We start from the raw sequence: 26,329 nt of genomic DNA on the forward strand, positions 1-26,329 counted from the left end.
ATATGCAATAAGTGGGATGAAAATTTTTCACATCCTCCATACTCTATATCCTCTGTAAGTGCGGAGCTAGGAGCTCTCTCACATGAAACAACAAAAAGCTTGTAAACAGAATTATGTTTTTACATTCCCCTGCAATGGTCTTGACATAAGATGCACCAATTTGGGAATTACATTCAGCATACTCAACACCTTAACACTCCAAAGTTCAATACACTGATGACCAGGGCCAAATGCTAGAGTTGGTTTTGGTATATACTATGATATATCACAATTCCAGATGATACAAACCGCAGCACATCTGTATGCATCTTGAAGCTAGGTGGATGTGCCTACTCAACGGTTTGCTAGTTTTTTGAGGTGTTGAAGCATCCGTTGTTTTATCCATTGTCTGTCATTGGGGATGAAAGCGTGAATAGACTGATCATAGCTGTATCAACAACCAAATAACGGACGTTAGTCCTACCAAAATCAAATAGAAGACATCGGTCCTACCTCCCCAAAAAACTCCTTTGCTTCAGTGAAGAGGTTTCAACGAATATTAAGGTTAGGCAACACAAAAGCACACATTTTATATGGGATGGATGAGCTAATTATAACCAGGATAATGATCCAGCTCTTTCTTTATTTTTACTAAGTTTAAATCCATTGTTTCCATGGCGTTCGGTCAAATCCCTATAATCATGAGATTATCTAAAATTAATGCCAACAAAAACCCTGGTATTTCCTCCAAAACTTCTTGATCCTTACTCAACATTTCTGAATTTTTACCTTTTTTTTTGCAGTTTCTTTTTCTTCTTTACTTAAAAAGGCTACAATGCATTTTGGTGAGACATTTAGGCTAATACAAATAATATAATTCAGTGAGAAAAGGGAGGAAGCTAGAATGTTCTCTCTCCACCCACCAAATTGCCCATGCACAGGTAATTAACATGTCATATCAGCTGTGCCTAATAAATCTGGCCATAAAAGTGGGTAGACAACAATTTTCTCGTAAAACAAAATTTGAACTTGAATTTGGGGTTTAGTAAGAGCAGAAGAAGATACTTACACTAAAGCGCTGAGGTCTGCAAGGCCATCAACAAAATTGTAGAGGTCCGCAATGTCGTAAGTGATGTTTCTTATGGATGGATTGACCTCCCTCAGCTTTCTTTCATACAGTCCACAAATTCCTGTCAATGACATTTGTAATAATAGTAAAAGACAGGCATATTTATATTAAAAACAACAATGCAAAAAACCAAAAGCAACATGACCACTGTTCACCCTTTTTCCTTTTTTTACGATCTAGTGTTCATTTGTTCCAGCTCATCAAACATTCCATTGAACCAACAGTTTATATTCTTTACATGTATTTGTTATTATCACCATTGGGCAAGGTTACAATACCATACCAGCTGTCAAGAAACTCAAGACAAAAGCTGCTTTTGACAAAAAAAGACACCAGAATCAACTGCTTCAAGATGTCAAAAGTAGAACTACCAAATGGTTCATTTGACAATTTTTTCCACAGCTCATTTTTTATTTGAGCCCGTTCATTTGTCACCTGCTGGGGGAGAATCAACCTTACAACTATAACTATACTGTTACACCAATCTGATAAAAGTTAAAACTGTAACTTGAGCTGTCACTTCCAGCCACCAGCCGAGCAGAATATATGAGCTAATGAAAATAAAACAGTCTCTCATGCAACCTAATGCAAAATTTTAAAGAGCTCCACAATTGTTTATAAAAAAGAATGCAATTGAGATTGATCAGAATCACCAACCAGAAATCAAGTGGAAAGAAAGTCAAGAGTGAAACAAAGAAACTTCTTCCCAGGTGAGCTGAAAGACATTCCTATGACTTGAAGCATAACTATTCAAGAGACCAATTATTAGTCATACATCCATGTTGCTAGAACTCAGGGGTATTTTAGCAGGTTGTGCATGGGCCAAGGCCCAGTGTGTGCTCTCTAATTTATTTGTGCCGTGTGAGCTCCATGAGGTGAGAGTCACGTTGTTTGTGTTGTGGACACGTGGTACGCCCTTCATGTGTAAACCTGGATGTGAGGGGGAGCATTGAGAAGGAAAAAGTCCCATATTGAAAAGTGTTAAGAAAAATGATTAGGTTATAATGTTGAACAATAGGCATCCTTTCATTAAGTCACTTAAGTTGCTTACAAAAGGCTAAAATGTCCCTACGCGGTGTCTTATAACAAGGACTTTCACCTATCATGAATTCAGACAATGACCACACTAACTTCACACTCCCAAGCTAATCATTTTTGAAGTGGTTACCGGCAAGATAATTAACCCCTATGTTAGAATCACCAAGCAGACAGCTGATATATTCACAAAGCCTCGTGGGAAGCAATATTTCAATAATTTTTATACCAAACTGGGATTACTTGACATATATGTTCCAGCTTGAGAGGGAGTGTTAGAAATCAGATGTATTTTAGTAATTTTATGTGTGGGTATGTCCGTAATATTGGAGTTAGAAGAACCCAGATTGGGAGTATGAGGTTGGTGTTGTCCTTGTGTAAATTCATGATAGTTGAAGTCCTTTTTATTGTCACTTATGTATAAGACCTTGTGTAGGGACATTTTTAGTATTTTGTAAGCAACTTAGGTACTTAATAAAAGGAGGATGGAGGGGTCGACTTTTCCCCTGTCATGCAGGCTCTCAATGAGCCATCTTTTTCTTCTCTCTTTCTTCTTCTTCCCTTTCTTCCACTATAACCCAATCACTTTTCTTAACACTTCTCAATGTGAGACTTTTTCCCACTCAATGGAAGCCTTGAACTCATGCCCGCCAAAATGAGAACTAAAATTTTCTTGTGGATGGCCATCTCATGATATTTTATTCCAAAGAAGCTATTCACTTCACCTTACATCCCAATGTGTTCAACAAGTATCCTATTCCATGAAGTGAATGTGACATAACAAAATACACCTAACATATCTTTTCTTCTTTGTATTTAAATGGCAACAAATACCATATTGAAATGGTGAAATCATTCAAAGACCTTGTCAAAGTGCATAAAAATCTTCCATAGTAGTCATAAGGACATATGTACATGAAATCACATCCCGAGTCCATTCTACCAAAGCACGAAATCACAAAGGCTCACTGCATTCATAGCCATAGGGTACATACCATCCATAGCTTGACTAGTGGAATCATAATCCATGAATGTCCTAGTTGCTCTGTTTTGAGATGTTTGCATCAGAATAATCGTGTGTCTGTTAGCCTGCACAAAATGGATAAAACATGGACCTCAAGCACAAAATCTGATCTGCTCAACTCAACTACGTGCAAAGGTGTGCTCATAACTAAGCTCGTTGCTTTAAAACACAAAGAGGAACATCTTCAGAATGATGGAAATTCCATAACTCTTTCATGATTCATAGGACTTCGTAAAGACAACGAAATTACATGAAAGGATTCCCCTAGTATAATAAACAGCAATCTAATTACGCAGAATAAATTTTGAAAAGGAGCAAAAGCAACCATAATCATGCGTTCTGCAATGACTTTGTTTTCCTCAACACGAAACTGCTAGCATGTCTCAAAATATATAATCAGATAGCAGAATTATGCTATAATCGTGTAGCTACCCAAAACAAAGTCGAAATTTAACCCACAAAAAGCAACCTCCTCATTTCCAACTCCAAGATTGAGCCGAATAATTTCCGAAGAAAAAAAAAGAACAACACCTCGAAACTTGCAAGTGAGAGTCTACGATCCTCAATCGAAAATTAAATAGACAAGCAAACGCAAACAAAAAGACATTACCCCAAAAGAAGGGACAAAAAAATACCGCGCAAGCAGAAAATTTTGAGAAACAAGAAACCCTAGTTAAGTTCTACAGATGCAGGCTCTGAAAACTCCGATTGGTTTCTCATATTGGATAACGATGTCACAGAAAAAGCTTTAAAAGCAAGATAAACGGAGTTTGAGAGAAGATATTACCATATCAATGACCTGGAATCAGCACAGAGCAATACGATGCGAGGAAGCGATTTTTTGTTTTCCTTTTCAATAAGTAAGCGGGGAAGAGATCTGGAAAGGGAACTTCGGAGTCGAGAGACTGAACAACTGGGCCACACTTTTGGGCGACTTTGTATTTGGGGGCTTTTCTTTTTTCTTTAGCTTCTGAATAGCTGCCAATTAGCCTCGCGGACGTGTCTTCGAAAGCAACAGGCATCTCGAGGGCTTGGCATCTTCATCATGGTTATTTGACCAGGCAGGCAACTCGGCCGAGTTGACCCGAATTGTTCAGTCTCTCTTTTGGGCATCGACTTCAGCTGCTTTGAGTTTGAGCTGGATTTGGAATGAACTCACCCGACTCGAATGACTTAACCTGAGTTTAGAGGAACCCAAATTGATGGTTGAAAGGAAACGCATCTATACTCTATGTTCTTTCCGATTATGGTTGATCCAATACGAAAAATAATATTTGGTGAGAAACGTCTATCTCAGCCTATCCTTTTTTTGGGCATCGAGTTCAGTTGCTTTGAGTTTGAGCTGGATTTAGAGTGAACTCACCCGACTTGAATGACTTAACCTGAGTTTAGAGGAACCCAAATTGACAGCGGAAAGCAAAAACATCTATAATTTATGTTCTTTCCAATCATGGCTGATCCAATACAAAAAATTATTTGGTGTAAAACGGCTATCTCAATCATGATTGGATGACTGAGATAGTCGTTTGATCGAATGACTAAGATAGTCGTTGATCATGATCGAACAGATGAAATAATCGTTGATATGTTCGAACGGCTGAAATAGTCGTTTCACATGTTTCACACCAAATGACTTTTTGTATTGGATCGACCCTCTTTTCCAATTCAAGTCTTCAACATATTAAATTTTTTTTGCTATTTTTTGTGAATTTCAATGTATATTATCTTATCTATATCTACCTTATCTTACTTCAAATTATCTATTCTCTTTCGTCAAATTGCATCCATTGATTAGTTTTACAAACGAGAAATGCGAATTTTGTTCAAATTTTCAATTAAAGAATGACTCTCATATTTGATTGCAGAAGATCATTAATTTAGAAGAAAATTAACAAGGGAAGAAAAACTAAACCTGTACAAACATGTTATCGAAGCGAAAATCTTCCCGTCCCAAAGCGAGGAGATCTTTACCAGTAAATTATGATTGTTTTAACACGGGTACAACACCTGTACTCTCCTATCGCATATCTATAGAATTTAGGAATTAAAAATAATAATTATCGTGATTTTCATTGATGAAGAGACAAGTATTTATAGAATTACAATTGTAACTGTAGAGATTACAAGTTTGAGCCTGAGTATATTTCGTACTTGTATTTCGATCTTTTATCCATATCTCTATCAATATCTACTATGCTTTAGTCTTTTCATCAACAGTGACCAGCTGCAAGCCTTCCTCCTCTGTCTCCACTCTGGTGTAAGTGGTTAACATATTGGAAGGAAGCAGGGTATGAGACTGGTCTGCCTTGGGGACGAGGAAGACTAAACCCAGAGTCCCAATTCTCAGCAGATTCCTTATGAACACCACTAACCACAAGTTTGTGAAATCTGTTCTTGTAACATTGAACAGATGAAGAACCATGCCACCACTCGACTTGGCAGTCAAGGACCCAAGGCTGTCAATGCACATCAGGAGTGCAAAGAAGGTTCCTTCAATGCCCAAGGGGCAGAGTTTTGAACTGAGAATAACCATGGGCATCCACCTGATCTTGCTTATGATCCGGGAACAGCTCTCCTCCATCACAACGAAGACATAGTCAGGAATTCCGAGCTTAAGGTTCCATCGGAAGATAAATATCAGATCGAGCATACCGGATACAGCATAGAAGAGCTGCGCGAAGAAGAGCAGGTTCCTGAAGGGGTAGTCTTTGAGCACTTTGTGGTAAATTAGAATTCCGGCAATGGAGGCCAATGCACCAATCGCATATATAAACCCAAGAAATGCCTGGTAAAGTGGTTTGTTTTCATGAGCAGAAGTGACTGATAAACGATAGTGGCTCAAGTAGGATGAATACAGTTGAAAGGGGGTACCTCAGAAAATGCTGGACCGGCTTTAGGATCAGTGTACCAGTAGAACTGCCCTTCGTGAGTGCTGAAGCTGAGAGATAAGGAGAGATACATGTAGAGAGAAGGCTTCCACACTTGTGAGCATTTGATGGTCTTGCAGATTCCAATCATTGCACTTCCCACTTTCTCAAATGCCTGAAAATGAGTGATAAAGCTCAAAGTTTGTAGATACTGTCCAGCTTCTTACTGGCTGCTACAATTCAAACCATGGCTCACTGTGTGGCGAACACTTACTGAACTTTGAAGACGACATTACAGAGCATAATTTGCCCATTTTTAGGCCACAGCCATGAACTAGCTCAAGCAAACTATAAGAATCTCAAGTTAATTCACAAGTGTAATTTGATGGTCTGTGGGCATTTGATGGTCTGGTTGCTATAAGCACCTTCATGACAAATTCATGAATCATGACAGAGTTTAAGCTGTAATTTGATAAGGGAGGAGAACCATTAAATGGTCATCTACCTTCCTCTTGTCGGAAGAGTGAACAGTTTTCTGCTCATAGCTCACAAATCCCAGCAAAATCAACAGCGCGGGAGGAATAGTCAAAAGTCCCAGAGCTCCCTGCAACACAAATCTCCGCAACCCTTTGTCAAGTTTTGAAGCTGAAGAGAGATAGATAGACAACTGAATGAAACAGAGATCACACCTGAGCTCCGAATAGGTGAACGACAATCCCACTCATTGAGTAACCCAGTAATGCCCCCACCGATGTGCAGAGGCTGCACAGGCTCTGCATATCAGTAGCCAGGGATGGCTTCTCGATGCTATTTTTAGCAATGCAGGCATCGATTGTCACATCGGCTATGGCAACTCCCGTTGTGAACCCAATCAGACAAATATTAGCAGAAACCACCGTCAATTTGCTGTTAGTCGAGACGATGAATGCCGATGTGGTCCCGAGTATTCCTGTTTAATACCCAAAAAATATATCAAAACGAACTGGAAATCTATCATTTCAGGTCTAAACCTCCAAACAGAAGCGCTGTTGGTCCAATTTGAAGTTTGTATCACTACCTGCAAGTAGGAAATAAGGTCTCCGTTTGTATCCATTTATAGGAAACACATCAGTGAGAAGCCCCCACAGAGGCTTCATTATCCAAGGAATGTAGTAGAGACCTATAAACATCTGAACAGAGGAGGGTTGCACCTTCTTCACATCCTTCCAGTAGTAATCCGTGACCACCTTGAAGAACGACATCGAGAAGCCCTGGCTAAAACCATAGACCAAAACCACGCCCAACACAAAGCTTCCGTTCAACTCTTTGCAGAGCATCCGCAGCCATTGGGAAGGCTGGGAGAGAATGATAGCGAGGCCGGTTTTTTGTGGGTGTTGGTGAGTAACGGGTGGGATTTTCTCCGGCGCGGAGTCGGATCGTTTGAGGACTAGATCCTGGGTTTCAGAGGAATCCATCAAAATGGGTCGGGAAGACTGATCTTCCCTGGTCATCCACGGATGAAGCACGGTCAACGTCTTGGAAATGCTCCGGCTCCTGAGTTCGGGAAATTTTTGTTTTTCAAATCGGGCAGCTTAGAAAGTGGTGAAGTATTAGATCGTTGAATAGGATAAATTAAATAATTTGTCGTTAAAGAGGCGTTGGTAATACTTGATGGTGAAAGTGGTAAACAGCACAGATGAATGGCGGACGAAAGAGAGAGCAACTTGACAGGCCGACGTGAGAAACGGGAAGCCGACTCGCAGCGGCGTTGACGATGGAGGAGGAGAAGCCAAACAGATATTTATAGGAGTCTTTTGAGTCCTCTCCTGTAGCATCCATTTATAAGTGTGTTAAACACTTGGAAACTGAGGTTGCAACCAGAATCAGCCATCATCTCTTGAAGCAGAGTTTCCCCATTCAAGCCATCACTAGTTTCTTCTGGCATCGATCTAGTGGATTTTTTGTCCAGTTTTTGTAACAATAACTCTATATAAACTCCAAAACATTGAATTAAAAGCACAAAAAGTTTAACCAAAGCATTCTATCGTACGAGAACTCAATCCAAAAACTGAAGAAAAGAGAAAACAAAACCCAGGCACTGAGAATACCAGAACCATAGCTCTGATACCACTTGAAAGAAAAAGAAATAAGAAGTTATTTCTTTTATTAATATATCTCATGCGATGAACTACTTTCATGTAAGCAAAATAAAGAAATGAGTTCATACCTTTGCTTTTTTATTTTGTTTAATATAAAGGGAAAGAAATTTATTCTCATATCTGCTTTATCTCGACATTAAATAATTGGGAATTAGTCTGGACCTTGAGAGATTAAATCCTGCTTGAAAGAAAAATTACAAATTTTACAAAATAAAGTATGGGACATCCCCTTCATTGCTCAAAGAAATTGGGGACACTACTCCCCTTTGTTTAAGCCTGGAGCATTCTCTTCTTCTCTTTTCTAGTAATAATATTTACCTAAAAAAATGTGGGTAAGACCTGCAATTTTTAGACAAGACATAATACTACAGAAGATGGGAGTAAAAAAAGAAAAAGAAAAAGAACAGCACGCAACAAGAGCAGGAACATAAGGTATCATATTACATAAATCAGCTTGAATACATAAGAAACATACCAAATACGGGTACAAATAATGAATTTCTGAATCTCAAACATGCTACTTGGCCTTCATGGGATCCTTAGGTGCTCACTTTGGGACCAGCAGGAACAAATGAGCTGCATGGTGCGCCTGGAGCCACCTTCTACATTGGTTTCCTCTATATCTACATAGTCTCCCTCGATACACCGCTGGAGTGTATATGCAGTATTTGAATAATATACATGCGTCTTCTCCGTCCGTTTAAGCATCCTTTCCATCAAGGTAACTTGGGCTTTCTCTCTTCTGCAACTAATATTTACATATTGAAAGATTCTAGAATAGCAGCATAGATATAACCCATCATTACTCCGGCGATTGCACAATCAGTTGAAGAAATACGAAGAACGAAGAACTTCTCGCAAGTCAAAATTGCCTCGGCTGGGCAGAGGAGGAAAGGACAGCCCTGGAAAGGATGTCTCAAAGCTCTCAAGCAACTGTGCCAATGCAAGAAAATGGATGGTTAAAGCAGATATAACATCGAGAATAAGAGAGGTCAAGTTGGACTAGGCTTACATTTTCAAGTATAGGCATGTTGTAGAGCTCAATGAACTTCTCTCTAAGGATGAGGTTCATCTTGTCAACATCACAAGCATGAGTCCAAAAAGAATCATGGACACCTGTGGAAAGGTTCAAAAGGCAATTAGTACCTATTTTATGTAATTCCCAGAAAACAACCCTAAACATCTCCTTCCACGCGCATGTAGAATTAAATCGGCATAATCTCTACTCTTAACTTTACTTTTTTTATACTCTTTAACTTCATTTATTATAGAAAAGATGAACCTGTACGTCTACTTAGCTAACTGAAGACAAACCTGCAAAATGCAAGCCAGCGTCCCTGCAAGCGAGAGCTGTCATCATCATATGTGACCCATCAAGGGAATGTACAAAATTAGGAGGAAATGCAGTTTTCTGCCGTTTCACATCAACCTGGAGGAGGAAAAGAAGACCATATTTAGATAACAAAAGCATAAAACATCTATGTGATAAAGGAAGCTGATAGGAGAATATGGGTTCTTACTCGGTCACTGTCACGCTGTAACGCCAAAATTTGGAGAGAGGTTCTAATCTGTACCATATTCAGAGAAAGCAAGCATGAACACTATATTCGTATAATGTGTACAGTCAGGAAGTTCTTAACAGGAAACATATAAATTTCACATCCTCATCATGAAAGTCGATTAACATGACAATATCTGCAAGCAAACTATCTAGTCACAAGGGCCATCACACAAAAATGTACAGGTGTTCATTAAAAGGCTTAGGTTTTCATGCAAATTATGTCATGCAACTGAGTTAAACAGGAATCCTTTTTTTTTTTTTTGAGAACAATGAGAATAAGGATTCTTTTGAAGGGCTCAAATAGAGCAAAAGGGACATCATACATAGAATTGAGGAAGACAAAAATGCAATAGATAACAAAAAGCAGCAAGATCACAGGGGTAAGAAGTGACCAATGATAAGGTGCTAGCAGGAAGCTCAATATAACATAGTTTCTTCTTATGATTTAAAAGGCATCGATACTTAAGGACAATGCCAGATAGGTATTGACAAGAATTTTAGCTAATATACATTCAAGTTATTGGAAAAAGAACTGCAGAATCAGAGTAGAGAGGCTACAACAACAATCTGATTTTGGCAGCATAAGAAATCTACAGCAAAGAAAGTTGTTTACGAGGTGCAGAGAATGCTGAAACTTCACTAAGTCAAGGAGAAGTAGAAAGCTAAACTTTGACAAGGGTGGAAGAAACCCTATGAAAAACCGCATTACCATCACAGCAGTAAGTACCTCTTTGACTTTCCAATGGCTTGGTTACCAATTGGATGCATGCCCTAACCACCTGACAGCCCAAGAGAACAGTTTGATATATAGGGAGATGTAATGTGCCAATCATGGCATGTTTTTAATTTTCCACAGAAAAAAAAAAATTCTTTCTACCTAAGAAGAGGAATACGAGCATGGGTATACATTTTCCATCCTAAGGAGAGGAATACAAGCATGGGTATAGGGAATACCTAAGACAGACTCAAGACATAGATCCACTATGTTTCAGCATGGTAAAGTTGAGTTCAGGTCATCCCAAAATGACTAGTTAAAATAAGGAGGTATTTTCCACTAATAACTGATGTGTTTTTCCTTATGTTAATCTATGTGGGATTATTCTCACGAACACTCTCCTTTACATCCTGACAATGGGCCTGAGACATGGGCAACATACAGTTGACATCATATAGAAGTTGGATTCAAGTTCATCTAAAAATGACTACATGAAGTTAAAAGCCTTTTCCCAACTAACAACCATAGGATTTTTTTATGACATTAACCAACTTAGGCACTAGAGGGTTGTCTCCACTAGAGCAAAGAATGCCCTAGAGAAAGATTAATTCAAACTACAAGCATAGAAGATATCTTTTTCCTTTGAAGTTCTTCTAAATCCTAAACAGATTATCCTGTTTCACTTTGGCAATTAATTTACAAAAGCTTGATATGTAGAATGACAGGGGATGAAACTAACTTGGCAGCAAGAAAAATAAAAAACATGCTAAAAAAACAGCGAGTTGCTGCCTTCCCACTCCTCTTTTGCCAGAGCATCATTGTGCTATTGACACACCTAGGAGTATGGAAGCAAGTGGTGTCCTTATTTTTATACATGTATTCACTTTCATCAAACACATTACGTATATTACTTAAAAATGTATAATAAAACATACTTTTTCTGAGTGAAATAAAACATGTTTTAATGGAGTCAAAACATTTCATGTATAATTAAACATGGAATCGTTCCCCTTGAACCATGTACCTTTTCTAATGTTCTCATGAATGAAAACATTGCCAATTTTCAAAAAAAAAAAAAAAAAGTATAATAAAACATGCTAGATATTCTGTACAAATTAGTATAAAACTCACTAGATGCCGTTCACATCTCCAATATGGTTGCACAACAGGAAGTCCTAGAGGAGTTACCCATCTCACTGGCTGATTCTCCGAAGCAATCACCTATAAAATGCCCAAACCACCAGTCAATTCAAGTTGCATCAAATGAATTTTAAGTTTCATTAATGGAAGACAGACCATTTCTTCTTCTTTTTTTGTTTTCATGTATTATATCTGGACCATGTTATTGAAATCTAAAGTAAATTGCAAGAGAAAACACCTTGGCACAATCACCAAGCCATCCCATTATGCCACGTGCTGCTTGGAACATCTCCCCCATTGCTGCTAAAGTTACCTACACCAGAAAAAAGATTTTATAAACACAGAAAAATAGCTGAATAATCACAAAAAGATATACAAGAAACTTTTAGAGGAAAACCTCGTCATGATTAGACACTACCATGCAATCATAAATATTTGACATTTTGTTATTTTTAAATTATGTTAATATGAACACATGCTTATTTGCATGGATTGTTGGAGACTACACTTGAATCAATGATATACCACTCCAAAATAAGGTTCCTCTATTTAAAAGGCAAAATAGTTGAAGGAACATAATTCAAAAAATATCACAATTAGTTGATCAAATGACTTAAGGTCGAAAGCAGAGTCCAGAATTCAAATTTTGACTGTGACATCACACAGCCACTACCATTCAAACAACAATACCTTCAGACCAACTGACACCCAAGTTAAGATGTAGCATGCACATGAATATCAAAAACTTGAGACAGGTAATAAACTAAACCATGTCAGTTCGACCAAATACATAATAAAGTTGGGCAAAAGTAAATGACTTTATCTGCGAGAGTAACTGCAGTAATTAGATATGTATGAGAATTAATAAGGAAAAAAAAACCAACAAAGCAGCAAAAAAAAAAATTTAAAGGAAGGAGAAAAATCTTCTTGCTATTAGAATAATCTTGCTTTTAATGTCGAACACAGTCATCTAGGATTCTTTATCAATATATGTAGGTTTGAGAAAGTTGCTTGTCAAAGCTACATTAGAATGAAGGAATTTTTTAAAACAATTAGGCTTCTCTCCCTCCTTGGGCAAGCTGCATGTTAAGAAAATTGTCTAATGTGATTTTTATGTCATTCAAATGATAATTTCATCAATGGTCATTCAAATCATGATTTCACAGCATGTGAATGTAAATTCTGTGAGGCAAGAAACTTACTCTAGCAGCATAACATGATGCTCTGAACAACAATGTCTCATCTGTGATATGACCTTTCTCTTCTAATCTTCTTTTAATCTGCTCTCGAGCACCAACATAAGTAACACCATAGACTGAAGTCATCACAGTCTGTTTGACCAATTTTCGGTCCACCTGAATTCTACCAAGTTCTCAAGAACATCAGTCCGATTGGTTCTTTCGGTGTTTCAGTTTGAAAGTGAAAAATGGAAAGGACAGATTGGAAAAAAGAAAGCTGACCTGATCAATGAGGACTTTGGCCAAAAAAGCAGTTGGGTGTGTTTTAGGATCCTTCAAGGAGTCCTTTCTCATAATGTCAAGAACCCTTCATATTGCGTGAACAGAATAACATGTCACCTTTTCAAATTACAAATGAAAGTGTCGAAATAAATAGAAAAGTGAAAGATACATCAGTATTTTAGAGAACTCAATTCAAATTTTATAACTTGAAGAGAAAAACTACCTAAAGGCTATTCCTGAATAGATATCAGCAGGCTTGTCCCCAGCAACTAAGTTGACTGCAGCAGCCTCCAACTGAATAAAAGAAAAACAAAAAAAAAATAAAGTTGAGCCACATTAGAAAGGAATGAGAAATTTGAATCAAGATACTGAACCAAAATAATTGCAAGTCCAAAAAGTTGAACGGACATCCACAGCAGAAATTTGACATGAACACAAACAATTGCAGTTTTCCTAATTAAAGAAGAAAAAAAGTGAACAGACAGAGAAAAACTATATACTAAAAAGCTTCCCTCATTTAACCTAATGAAAACAGTTAAGGTATATTAAGTTACAACATATTCATCAAAAGTAGTACTCACTATGTGGAAGAGAACAATGTAACTAGATTTGACTGTTGAGTATCATGGAAACATGTCCTGGCTGTACAGATAGCATTATTATCCATGCAGCAAGCATACATATTTTTCTTTTTTGAAAGATATCAAACATATTGTTTAATTTATGGAAAAGAGTAATACTTCATTGACTTGATTATAACTGAGTACAATGAGCCTCTATTTATAATAGAAGAAATAAGTACAATCAAATTACAGTTAAACTACCCTTATCCCAGTTACACCCAAAGTCAAATACTTAAAGATAAGTCCTAGAACAATTAAACAACTGAATATAAATAGAAGACTAACATAACTAAAACACCTTTAACTAAAACTTTTTTGTGAGACCTCCTTCCAAGAGACTCTTCTTAGACTCCACCATATTAATTCTAACTTTGTGAGAGTCATGTAAGATTCTTCCATATTTGCTCTTGAACATTCCCCTTCAAGCTGGAGTTTATAACTTCATCTTGTAATGAAAAGGATTATTGGTCTTCAATATTGGTCTAGAATCTTCATTTGCTAAAAAAATTCATAAATGTTAAATCTACATCATTTGTTCTCCCCCTTTCTTGAATATTTTGGTCAAATAAAAATTATCACAATATGTAGAACAAAATACTTATTTCTTGTACTTCTTCTTCTACTTCTCTCCCTCAAACTGGAGATAAAAACGACATAGAGACCCAGCTTGGACAAAACACAATGTGGGAGAAGAAAATCACTCTTAGCTGTACGACAAAGCTCCATACACCAGTCAAAGAGGTCATAGTCTGAAACATACTCCCGATCAATTTTAAAGGCAGAAAAGCGGCCCAACTTTGGGGATTAACAAATAGGCTACTCACTTTTTAAGGGTAGCTCAAATACAAATCACCTTTTTAGTGAAGAATAAAAGACTTAACTCAAACTGGATGTTGGGCACACTCCTATACTTTTTAGGTAGTGGGTCTAAGCATTCTCTGAAGTGATAAAAACACAAGATGATAAACTGCAGAAATACTAGAGGAAAACAACTTTAACCGGAAGGAGGTGACTATGCAACACTCATACTTCCAAAGTGAACTTTAAAAAAAAAAATCTACGAGAGATTTTCGACAAAATTGACCTGGTACTTCTAATATTGATTTATCCTAAAATATAGCTCAGAATCATAAAAGATTTCTTTATCAAGAAACTAGACACAAAGAGCTTTAAATTGAATCCTAATTTGACATAAAAAGTTTCGTTCTTGAATCTTTTATGACCTCTTGATTTTCTTTGTTTAATAGTTTGTTGACTCCAATGCAAATATCTCTTTAAATATAGATCCGATTGACATAAAATTTTCTTCTTATGAAACTAGACTTTGATACCTTTCATCGAAGTATAACTTTTCTTAATAAAATATACTTCTTTTGAGAGAAAGAATCTGATAGATTTAGGACTCTTTAATCTGGCCGAATTGAATACTCTTTCTTCTTGGGCCAGCATGACCATTGACTCTTCCGAGATCGATATCTCCCTCTAGAAAATTCAGATAGAGAATTGGTTGGATGAATAAGAAAATAGACTTACAAATCTTTCTTTTAATGTATAATTCTTCTATAAAGTCTCGTTCTTGATGGTATAAAACGGCTTGAAAGTTGAACTTTTCTCTTTGTCTGACCTTTGTTGCTTCAAATATTAATTTCCCTTTGTAAAAAAACTCCAATTATCAAACTTCTTTTTGCATTGGAAAACTTGAATATCTTTCCATCAATATATATTTTGCAATATGAAAAGTACAGTGTGGAGGTGTGAACACCAAGAAAATAATAGGCACTGGGATAGGAAAGAGAAAAAAAAAAAAATACGAACCTAAACTATTAGAGATGATAGATCAAAAAAGGATCACAATATCGTTGTTGGTTGACCTAGCCAACTCACAGAACCCACTCTAATACCATGTTAAATTTCTGGAAAAGAGAAAAACTTCACTGACTTGATTATAACTGAGTACAATGAGCCTCTATTTAGATTAGACGAAACAAGTACAAACCAATTACAATTAAACTACCTTTGTCCCAGTTACACCCAAAGTCAAATAATTAAAGATAAGTCCTAGAACAATTAAACAACTGAACATAAATAGAAGACTAACATAACTAAAACACCTTTAACTAAGACTCCTCTGTGAGACCTCCTTCCATGAGAATCTTCTTAGACTCCACCATATTGATTTTGGCTCTATGAGATTTCTTACTGTGAGAGTCATGTAAAACTTTTCCATATTTGCTCTTCAACACATATGAATTTGATTCAACCAACATTAAGAAAGGAAATTTCATGAAAAGCAGAAAAAGGACTATATGAGGGGGAACAGTCTGAAGAAAAAGCAAATCAAGGTACTTCTATAGAAAATTTGAAAGTGATGACAGTTTTAAGAACTACAGCACACTAGGAACAAACATTAAACATTTGCAACAATGTTTAGTAATTCAACAAACTTATGCTTTTCTTTTGTATGCCTAGGAATACAACAATCTGAATGGCAAATGGTAATGTAACTCGTTTTATAAGGAAGATGTATCAGCAATGTGACAGTAGTAAAAATTACAAGATAAAACTTCAGTCAATAGAGGTGATCAAAATAAACAGTGTGAGCTTTAAGCCCCTATATCTTTGAAAAGGTAAATCACCAATTTTATTGTATAACCGTTTATCATCAAGGCAAATACTTCCAACTTGGCAAGTTTCCAAAAAGCAAAAATTGATACCATGCACGGACAAGGTCTCTTCAAAACTTTTGTATGACAATACAAACCATAATCTGTCAATCCAATGGTAACTCACATGAATTTTGTTTGATGCTATAGGATTATACATTAAACTAGTTCTACGGCATCCAAACTGCCACCTGAGATAATACCAAAGGTGCAAATAAAAGAGAAAAGAGATTCTTACAGTGTCTCTTCCCAGTGCAGCATAGTGTTGCAAACCATTGCACGAACCATCCTAGAGTTATTAAAAAAAAAAAGATTTCAAATTCAATCATTCCATGAATCATCCAATGATGAGGAAAAAAATCTCATTATCATTATTGCTTTTGAGATTGCCCGATAAATAGGCAGCAGGTGTAAATCTGTCCGATACTTCACATCAGAATAAACCAACGAACATGGGCTGTGAATCATTGAGCAAAGGGCTATACTCACATATTCATTATCACAATTGGAATTAAAAGTGCACCACAATATTTGATACATATCAAAACAAGGAAGATAAGATAATAAAAGATATTAGAAAATGTCTATATCTAATTGGGTATGAATATCACAAGTGGGAACAAGGAAATTTTTGGATGCTTAACAACAAAGTTTTCTTGATCAAAGACTAACCTGATGAATGGGCAGGTGGGAGATGACACTCCGTGGGGATGAACTCTTCAAAGCTTCTGAGAGGTTAATGCACGCAGCTAAGCACTGAAATGGATCTTCTGCATTGATCCACCAAAGTTTCCCATCAGTGGGTCTCTCTGCAGAATCAAATATGTCCTCTAAATGATTCTCCACAAAAGATAACCGTCCATCGTGCGGAAGCTTTTCAACACCTCCAGCATATAAGTTTGCCAAGTGGATCTTCAACCATCTTAATCCGGAATTCCCAAGTGGTCTTCCTTCCGCAAACTCTAGAACTCCACGACAAAGATCTGAACTTAGATGATTTAAATGTGAATGCATTGGATAGGCTCGACCACGAAAATCAAGATTATGAGGGTAATAAAATCCTTCTTCATCTTTCATTTTGTGTGCAACCTGCTTCCCAGTAACGAATGGTCTTAGCTCTAGTCATATTGATAAAGATGGAACTTTAATACTTAATAAAAAGAGGAAAAGTACCGAAAGTTTAAGTTCTATATCACAACGCTGAGCATGCATCTCAGCATTCAGCTTTTTGGCTTTTTTGACACTCCACCTCCACTTTCGAATTTCAATTGGATCAATGTCATTGGACTTCTCCGGGATGGGAATCTATACAACAAACGAAAAATGAAAAATTAACAGGCAATACCTCAAGCATTTAAAAATTAGTCCCTTAAAAAGCTGTGAGTCGACTCACATCATCACGATCAATGAGACCAGCAATACGGCCCCCTCTAGCCCATATGCTGTCTACAACAGCTAGCACTCTCTTATTGACCCTCCATTTGGTACTGCCAAGTGTATCAAGGGCCTGTAAATACAATTTTAGAAAATGGTAGAGCACTATTATAAACTTTAATAGTTTTAGCTCTGTAATTACACCAATAAGAGCAAGAGAAAACAGGTATGAAGCATTTTTATTTTTATTTTTTTTAAAGATAGAAGTTTTATTAAGGAAAACAGCAACAAACAGCAAGACGTAATGGAGCTCGACAACAAGGAGTTGAAGACTGGCAATGCCAAGATAGAACAGGTATGAAGCTATACATCATAATTCAGATGACATACAAAAAAAGAAAAATCTGTTTCAATGTGATGGATCTCATACAGAAGCTTTTCAAGTTAGTAGGATTTCAAGATTTTATATACAGAAACCGAGGGAAGTACACCGAATATTTCTGTTCTATTATCAAGAACAAATTTTTTTTAGCATTTGTGCAAACTTTCTGTAGAGTCACCACATAGTGAATGGTAATAAAAAAAAATTCCAGTTCCTAACCTCAAACACTTTCCGAAGCTGTTTTCTGGGAACATTCCTCAGAGCATCCTGTTGTTGTCTTGCTCCATGAGTACGCATCACATAAGAAGGTAAGAACAAATGGCCACCCTTGTCAAACCTGTTTGAGTTGAAGCTCTGTGAACTGAAGAAAACCATCAAGAATGGAAAAACTAAAATTACCTTCAGAAAATTCTTACCCTTTCCACTTCTTTGGTGGTACCAGCATTGGCATGTAAGGCATTATCATGTGCCTTGCCTGCAAACACATAAAGTCCCTGATGAATACAAAAAAGTGGAAGAGGAAGAAAAGCCTGCATTTCAGGAATGTTGATCTGTGTTCTCACTTATAATATTAATAGGTCACAGAGCTTGACATCAATTATTTCAATATTTTTAACTCAAAGTGCATTACTATTTATAATAAAAAATCAAAAGAATTCAAAGCATAAAATCATCAATTTCATATTGCCAAAAAATAGTTCTATAGAAGATACAAACTGCTCTCTCTCAATCAAAATTCAATTCCAATGAGATGCCTTCCTCACCCAGATGGGCAAGGAGATAAAAAATGAAAAAAAGAAAGTTTGCAACATGGCAAAATACTTCAATAAGCTCAAAATATTGAATTACTTAACCGAGTAAATAATCTAAACAAAGGAAGATTATTTTTACTTACAGTTCCATCCAGTCCTTGACGGACTAGGGGATCACATCCTATAACCCCATATCTCTTCCCACATTTACGGCTGCAGGCATACATAAGACACTTTAAGAGCCCCTCATAGAATGATGTCTGCTGAGAGATCTTCACTCATATCGTGTCTCTCTATTTGAATTAAGAGAACAGAGAATTAAATGCATATTATATACCCGGGCTCCTTTTGAACAGTTTTCATTATGTGCCAGAATGCAGGTCGGATTTCAGGTGAGCTGTCTACTGATTGACTGATCGGAGGTTGCACAAATGCTGATTCTATTAGTAACTCTATCAGTCGACATCCCAACTGCAAAATATGAAAATCAAGACTTAAATATTTAGAGAAACATGAATAAGATCAGGACAACCTAAATGGAACAGACCTTAGCCTGCGCATCTCGACCCCATGGCCTCATGTCGCCCTTTTCTTTTATCAGCTTTTGGACTTCCATTCTTTTTTGCTTTTTCATCAAATTTTTAACACGTTTGCAGAGGACCTCCTCTGTTGTTGGGTGCTCATGGCTACTTCCATCAACCTTATTCCTTTTTGACTTCCTGGTGTTCTCTAAAATGTCATGAATCCTAACCTGGCATGAGAAGATTTATGAAATCTCATGATGTAACTGAAATTTAGAATGGGAAATTATCAGAAAAAACAACAGAATTCCCCATGGTTAAATGAATTGGCAACCAAAGAAAAATGTAGTCAGAAAACAACTCCTAGAGGCTGCTCATCAGAAACCACAAACACCAAAAACACGTCTACTTCCATCATCAAATTCATCACGACACTCAGAGATAAAGATGGTTTGTGGTGCAATACTCACCAATTTTAGACACACTAAAGTAAATTAGTACAGAAGATCTCTTTATCGACGGTCAAACTCATGTAAGGACAATTATACCAATAACAAAAAGAATAAGTATAACTACAATAATACGCAACTAAAAGAGTAGAATAGAGAAATAAGTAACTTACCTCATTTTCAATGGCCTCGCCTACGTGAACTGCAGCTTGAACCAGTCTCACGCACCCTTCATCCTGGGCAGTCATCAGAAGCGCCATAACTTTATGCATTATAATAACTGCCATCTTATCTGTAGGCAGCAAATCAATATATGGTGCATGAGACGCCTTCTGCTTTCTGGCGTCTTGAGCTTTCTTTTCTTTACCTATAGCATCACTCAAGGGCTCAAACCAACCTAAACATAGTGATTTCACATAAGGCAAATTAGGAGCTAGTTTCTTCTCACACATCTCCCTCTCCAGCTCTCTATATTCTTTGGTGGCTCTCTCCCATGCCTGAGTCTCCTCCTTTATTTGTCTTCGACGCAGCTTATTGTACTTCCGTCTCACCAATTCCTGATTCTCCAATTTGCGATCAAAATCTTTTGAGAATATGGAAGACATCCATGGTGAGTCCTCACTGAGCATCCGCCTCATGCTATCTTCGGCCAAAATTTGATAAATTGTGTCTGAGATAGATGTCATGCTCACCGTATCATCAATGCTCTGCATTTCTAGGTGCCTTTCTTCGATAGGGTCTCTGAGCAAAGGAAATTGGAGAGAGGCCACTTGAGAAAATGGTATCTGGAAATCCCTTTTCGGTTCGGGTGGATCGAAACCAAAGGAGGAAGAGGAGGAGGTTGAAGAAGAAGAAGAATTTGAACATGCCCATTTGCGAGTTTTCCATGAATATGTCGAACTATCACCGAAATGAGATTTCTTTGATCGTTTGCTTCCATTTTGGGTCCATATGCAAGGGGTTGGAAGGAAAGAAGCTGTAGAAGCCAGTTTGTGGAAGGGCACTGAAGCGATTTCGTTGGGATGAGAATGTGATGAGATGAACTGACGAAGATGGCAGAGACCATAAAACCTGCACTAAACCCTGGAAGGTTTCGTTTGTACTTGATTAGGTTCAAACTATTTGTGGATGCCGTCGATCTTCCAGCAATGATATCACGGGATTTTTTCTTTGGCTTCGAACTCTCTTGGAATAATAATCATTTGACGGATCCCGTTACTCGTCAGGGAGGCGGACCCTATTACCGAAATTGGTCCAAAAGATTCTATGTCGGTAATCAAAGAACCGAAATGCCGATTCAATTCGGATCCTTCGGAACGGTTTCGCTGTTTAGGGTCGTCTCAATTGCCAGTATCCATTTAACTTCAATGTCGACAAAGAAATCTTGACATTAAGGGTATTTTAGTAAAATTTAAATAGATATTTTGGATAATTTTAACTGAATTTTGGAAAATGACACCATTAGGCTAAATCTCTTTAATGTATGTTTTTTTGTTACATACAAAGGTGTAGACATGAAAAATGGACCATGGCCCGGTGACATCAAAGACAAGGGATCGTCACAATTTGTATATAATGGATGGAGTTTGGACCCACACTAGCTTGATGGACATGACATCACCATTGAATCATACGAAAACCTTCAGTGTAAGCAGGAGAAAGCCAATCGCTTTAAGCAACCGTGTTTAGGTTCTCACTTACCTCAGATTAATGTTTATCGAAGTCCTAATTAGGCATCCCCCACTACCCGACAAAAAGGTAGGCCTGCTGACTTGGCACCCACCTCTCCTTTTCCAGTTATTTAACTCTGCCGATGTGTCACCGGCCTTGTGAACACGTGTGAGAATCCTATTCAAAGATTTCAGGCGCCAAACGTTCACGTCAACGGTAGTTAGGCAGCCCTGCCTCACGGCAACTCCTTCGCCCTCTGATGGCGTCCTCGTGCTTTCATCTCTCCTCCTCTCCCTCTCCCTCTCCCTTCTTAAACGCATCATGTATAACCCAGTTCTGCCGCTTCTTCTTCTTCTTCTTCTTCTTCTTCTTCTCCTACCTCTTTCTTGTCGAAGTTGCAACTTGCCAGTGCAGTTGCCACCTTTTGGCATTGACGATGCCCTCTATGGGTTCTCGTCGAGACTCTATTTTCTCTTCCTCCATCGAGTTCGCCGTTACGGCATTTATTTTGCTTGTAATATCTGTATCTGGAAATGGGATTCCTCAGATAGTGAGAGATGCCGATTATCTTCTCTCCTTTAGGTCGGGGATTGCTGCAGACCCTGGTAACGTACTGAAGAGTTGGAACTCTTCGCATTTTCACGCATGTAATTGGACTGGAGTTACATGTAGCCAAGGAAAGGATCGTGTCTTGGAGCTTGATCTCAGTGGGAAGTCGCTTCATGGCGTGATTGCTCCAGCTCTGTCGAATCTCTTCTACTTGGCAGTTCTCGACTTGTCTGGGAATTTCTTCAGAGGTCGAATACCATCCGAGCTCGGTTTGATCTCGCGTTTAAAACAGCTTAGCTTTCAATCCAACCTTCTCGAAGGAGAGATTCCAGCGGAATTTGGTAACCTCCACCAGTTGGTTTATCTCAATCTGGGCAGTAACGAGCTAACGGGTCGAATCCCCGGAACATTGTTCAGCAACAGTTCTTCGTTACAGTACATTGATCTTTCCAACAACACTCTCACGGGAGAAATCCCTCTGGGACCTCAATGCAAATTAACTGATTTGAGATTTCTGTTGTTATGGTCGAATCAGCTGGTGGGACCGATTCCCCCTGCTCTGTCAAACTCCTCGAAACTGGAATGGCTCGACTTGGAATCGAACTTATTGAGCGGAGAGTTGCCGGCAAACATTTTCGATAAAATGCCACAGTTACAGTTTCTCTACCTCTCTTACAACAACTTGGTAAGCCATAATGGTAACACTAACCTGACTCCCTTTTTCACTTCTTTAGTGAATTGCTCTCGTTTTCAAGAACTTGAGTTGGCTGGAAACAATGTGAGTGGCGAGCTACCTTCTGTAGTGGGGGATCTTTCAACGAGTCTTCTACAACTTCACCTTGAAGAAAATCTCATCTATGGCTTCATTCCTCCCAGCATATCAAACCTTGCTAACCTCACACTCTTGAACCTATCATTCAACCTCTTCAATGGATCAATCCCATCTGAAATAGGCCGAATGAATAAGCTAGAGAGGGTTTATTTGTCTTCTAACTTGCTCTCTGGCCACATACCAGCAGCATTTGGTGACATCCCTCACTTGGGTCTTCTTGACTTGTCCAGAAATAAGCTCTCAGGCACCATTCCTGATTCCTTGTCTGATCTCACTCAGCTTAGAAGGGTCTGGCTTAATAACAACCAGCTCTCAGGAACAGTACCGCCAAGCCTAGGGAACTGTGTAAACTTGGAGATTTTAGACCTCTCTCATAACAGAATAGGTGGGAAGATACCCAGAGAAGTTGCAGGTTTGAGGAGCTTGAAAATATATCTGAATCTGTCCAGCAATCTCCTTGATGGACCTTTGCCTCTAGAATTGAGTAAAATGGACATGGTATTGGCCATTGATTTATCATCCAACTACCTCACGGACACAATCCCTTCCCAACTGGGTAGCTGCATCGCCCTCGAGTCTCTTAATCTTTCTTTTAATCTCCTAGAGGGTCCTCTTCCGATTTCTATCGGAAACTTGCCTTATCTTCAAGTGCTTGATATGTCTGTAAATCATCTCTCGGGACAAATACCAGTATCAATCCAGTTGTCCTCAACTCTCAAACTCCTAAACTTCTCTTTCAACGACTTCTCAGGATTTGTAACAAACGAGGGAGCATTTGAATCACTAACAGTGGATTCTTTCCTGGGCAACAAAGGTTTGTGTGGGACGATCTCTGGCATGCCATCATGTCAAAAGAAACGAGTTCATCGATTCTTAGTCTTTACGATCACACTGACTCTGTTCGGAATCTTCTGTTGCTTAGTATGCATCTATGGCCGTCCTCTGGTACTAAAATCAAGATCAAGGGGGTCAGTTCGAGCCTTTTCTGGAACAGAAGAAGATGAAGAACAAGATAGAAACGAGCCCCAGTTTCGTAGAATCTCTTATCAGCAACTGGTAGAAGCAACAAGTGGGTTTGATGACTCGAGCCTAATTGGGTCCGGCCGGTTCGGGCACGTCTACAAGGGAACACTCCCAGATGGGACTAAAATCGCTGTAAAAGTCCTGGATTTGAAGATAGATGGAGAGGTCACGGGAAGCTTCAAAAGGGAATGCCAAGTACTAAAGAGGACTCGGCACCGGAACCTGATCAGGATAATAACAGCTTGTAGTAGGCCAGATTTTAAAGCCCTGGTTCTTCCTCTGATGGCCAATGGGAGCCTTGAAAGCCATTTACACCCGAGTCATGATTCAGGCTCTTCTCTGAGTTTGACTCAGGTGGTGAACATCTGTGGTGATATTGCAGAAGGGCTAGCATACTTGCATCATCATTCTCCGGTTCAGGTTGTCCACTGTGATTTGAAGCCAAGCAATATTCTTCTCGATGACGATATGACGGCATTGGTATCTGACTTTGGGATCGCAAGATTGGTCAAAGAAGGCAATGGAGAAGTCGATTCATCTTCTTACCTCTCAACAGAGGGTCTTTTATGTGGATCGATTGGATACATTGCTCCTGGTAAGACAGCTTTCCCTGTATTTGAAGTTCTTATAGTATGTTACTCCTTAAAAAACTACTGCCTTTTTTTCTTCTAAAATTGGGTTTTCATAGGAAACGATGAGAAAAACTAATAAAAAAAGTACAATTGCAAGAAGATCAGCCAAAGAAGATTTATTTTTTAATAGAATAGACTTATAAAGAGAAAAAAATGGTCAAAAGAACCTATGATTTTGTTTTCCTATAACTACAAAAGCACCCGTAAAATAGAAATCAAGTTGACGTAATTGCGATACTCTAAGCTGGTGTATTCTTTAAGGCCAAGTGTATACAACAAAGAATATTAGTGACACTAATGGTCCTAAAGGGCAGGCACAAGCATCCATTCTATATTATATGTTGCACGCGCATTGAAGGCTCACCTGACTCGTATTTCATGCAGAATATGGAATGGGGAAGCATGCTTCTACACTAGGAGACGTTTACAGCTATGGCGTCCTACTACTCGAAATCGTCATCGGAAAACGGCCAACCGACGTCATTTATCAGGCGGGATCAAGCATGCGCGAATGGGTGAAGAGCTTATACCCGTATCTGCTTGACCCAGTAATAGACCAGGCATTGGAAAGGTTTCCGCCTCCGGTGGCTCCTTCAGTTTCCGACAAGGTGTGGCGACAAGTTGTCATGGAGTTGATCGAGTTGGGTCTAATGTGCACACAGTCGTCGCCTTCCCTGAGACCGCCGGCGATCGATGTCGCCCTGGAAATGGGTCAGTTGAAAGATTATCTGTCCCGAGACGTGCATCTCACCATTGAAGACCCATCTTGGGAGTGAGACAGAAAGAGAATGAAAATATCCAGAGCTTTGTTTAATTGTGGGTGGAGTCTGTGACTCTGTGTCGCTAATTCTTTATTCCATTTTTTTACAGATGATCCAACGCCTATCTTGATTCATGTACTGATGGGGAAATCACCTTTTAGTTATCATTTTTAAAAACGTGTGTCTTGCATTCACTTGAATAGAGTTTTTACCGGTGGAGAGTGGAGGTCTCTGCCGCTCACTTTCTGCCAAACTGCAAAGGTCAGCTCAAACTTCACCAGCACTGTGCTACTCTTTGATTCATAGAAAATAAAACACTGGGCAACCATAGTTTTATGAGAATAATCGAAGTTAATATTTTATGATAATTCAATAAGATATGCCGATATGTTTTATCGGTCCCATATTGGACGCATCTTGGGCATAACATATGATTGAAAAATTAAAATTTGATAGATAAATTGTATTCGTATCATGTCACCGACGTCAAAAACTGATACATGATACCGGTACAACACTAACTGATATAAAATATTGAAATTTCACTAAAAGCATTAAATCTTTAAGAAGACAAGTTCATAAGCCCCATTGACTCCAACTTCTTGGCTTACGACTTCCTGCTTGAAATCTTTCTATTATTTTATGTTTGCTAATTGTTGAAGCCTCAATGAATGGGACTACCAATCCCACTAAGGAGATTCTTTTACACTAGTGAATTTAGGCAGCCTTTATGTTTAACCCTATTAAGTGATTTAAAAATTAAGCTTGTGCAATTATCTCTAAGAGATTGTTGTTGATTGAACTGAACCACGGTTTTGTATTGATTTAGAGTCATATTTATATACGGATTTAATACAAGAATCACCTAAACAGAAGGGTGATTTAGAGGAGTCTTATTCGTATGAAAGACTTAACTAATTAGTTAATCTCATGTATACAAATATTTATAGAATCAAATTATCTCTACTTTTTATGGCCCTCAAGATGGGCCACGGTTAGAGAGGTCAATCTTGTCTTTTAGCAACTGAAACTGTGAATGTGACAATGGC

At 38.2% G+C, this 26,329-nt stretch overlaps 4 protein-coding genes across 5 annotated transcripts; 1 reads left to right on the forward strand and 3 right to left on the reverse strand.

Moving 5' to 3' along the window:
* Positions 1-3: 3 nt before the first annotated feature.
* Positions 4-4,127, reverse strand: LOC137949957 (enhancer of rudimentary homolog). Its single transcript, XM_068796240.1, has 4 exons — positions 3,955-4,127; positions 3,139-3,232; positions 1,049-1,169; positions 4-427 (listed from the first exon to the last, which is right to left on the reverse strand). Exons 1-4 carry the CDS (start codon positions 3,955-3,957, stop codon positions 334-336), a joined length of 312 nt encoding a protein of 103 aa, XP_068652341.1. The 5' UTR covers positions 3,958-4,127; the 3' UTR covers positions 4-333.
* A 1,162-nt stretch (positions 4,128-5,289) lies between these two features.
* On the reverse strand, positions 5,290-7,756 carry LOC137950865 (probable folate-biopterin transporter 6). The gene is made up of 5 exons (XM_068797519.1): positions 7,092-7,756; positions 6,724-6,983; positions 6,540-6,638; positions 6,039-6,209; positions 5,290-5,952 (listed from the first exon to the last, which is right to left on the reverse strand). Exons 1-5 carry the CDS (start codon positions 7,522-7,524, stop codon positions 5,359-5,361), a joined length of 1,557 nt encoding a protein of 518 aa, XP_068653620.1. The 5' UTR covers positions 7,525-7,756; the 3' UTR covers positions 5,290-5,358.
* An 841-nt stretch (positions 7,757-8,597) lies between these two features.
* LOC137949593 (DNA-directed RNA polymerase 3, chloroplastic-like) lies at positions 8,598-20,620 on the reverse strand. 2 transcript variants are annotated; one of them, XM_068795680.1, is made up of 19 exons: positions 19,986-20,620; positions 19,390-19,593; positions 19,180-19,313; positions 18,986-19,055; positions 18,507-18,565; positions 18,310-18,427; positions 17,728-17,841; positions 17,508-17,639; positions 17,007-17,423; positions 16,573-16,623; positions 13,272-13,342; positions 13,049-13,133; positions 12,791-12,943; positions 11,827-11,901; positions 11,580-11,669; positions 9,693-9,740; positions 9,487-9,601; positions 9,185-9,288; positions 8,598-9,105 (listed from the first exon to the last, which is right to left on the reverse strand). In XM_068795680.1, the coding sequence occupies exons 1-19, from the start codon at positions 20,523-20,525 to the stop codon at positions 8,995-8,997; spliced, it is 2,691 nt and encodes an 896-aa protein (XP_068651781.1). In that variant the 5' UTR covers positions 20,526-20,620; the 3' UTR covers positions 8,598-8,994. The 2 variants fall into 2 exon arrangements, with proteins under 2 accessions (XP_068651781.1, XP_068651782.1); XM_068795681.1 differs by lacking the exon at positions 19,390-19,593.
* Positions 20,621-21,919: 1,299 nt separating this feature from the next.
* On the forward strand, positions 21,920-25,295 carry LOC137950193 (putative leucine-rich repeat receptor-like serine/threonine-protein kinase At2g24130). Its single transcript, XM_068796580.1, has 3 exons — positions 21,920-22,424; positions 22,767-24,482; positions 24,904-25,295. Exons 1-3 carry the CDS (start codon positions 21,920-21,922, stop codon positions 25,293-25,295), a joined length of 2,613 nt encoding a protein of 870 aa, XP_068652681.1.
* The last annotated feature ends 1,034 nt before the right edge of the window (positions 25,296-26,329 follow it).

The sequence above is a fragment of the Aristolochia californica genome, unplaced genomic scaffold (genome assembly GCF_029961685.1).
Source record: "Aristolochia californica isolate CCGP_79_NKW_82.1479 unplaced genomic scaffold, dmAriCali1.0.hap1 SCAF_14, whole genome shotgun sequence".
Classification (NCBI taxonomy): domain Eukaryota; kingdom Viridiplantae; phylum Streptophyta; class Magnoliopsida; order Piperales; family Aristolochiaceae; genus Aristolochia; species Aristolochia californica.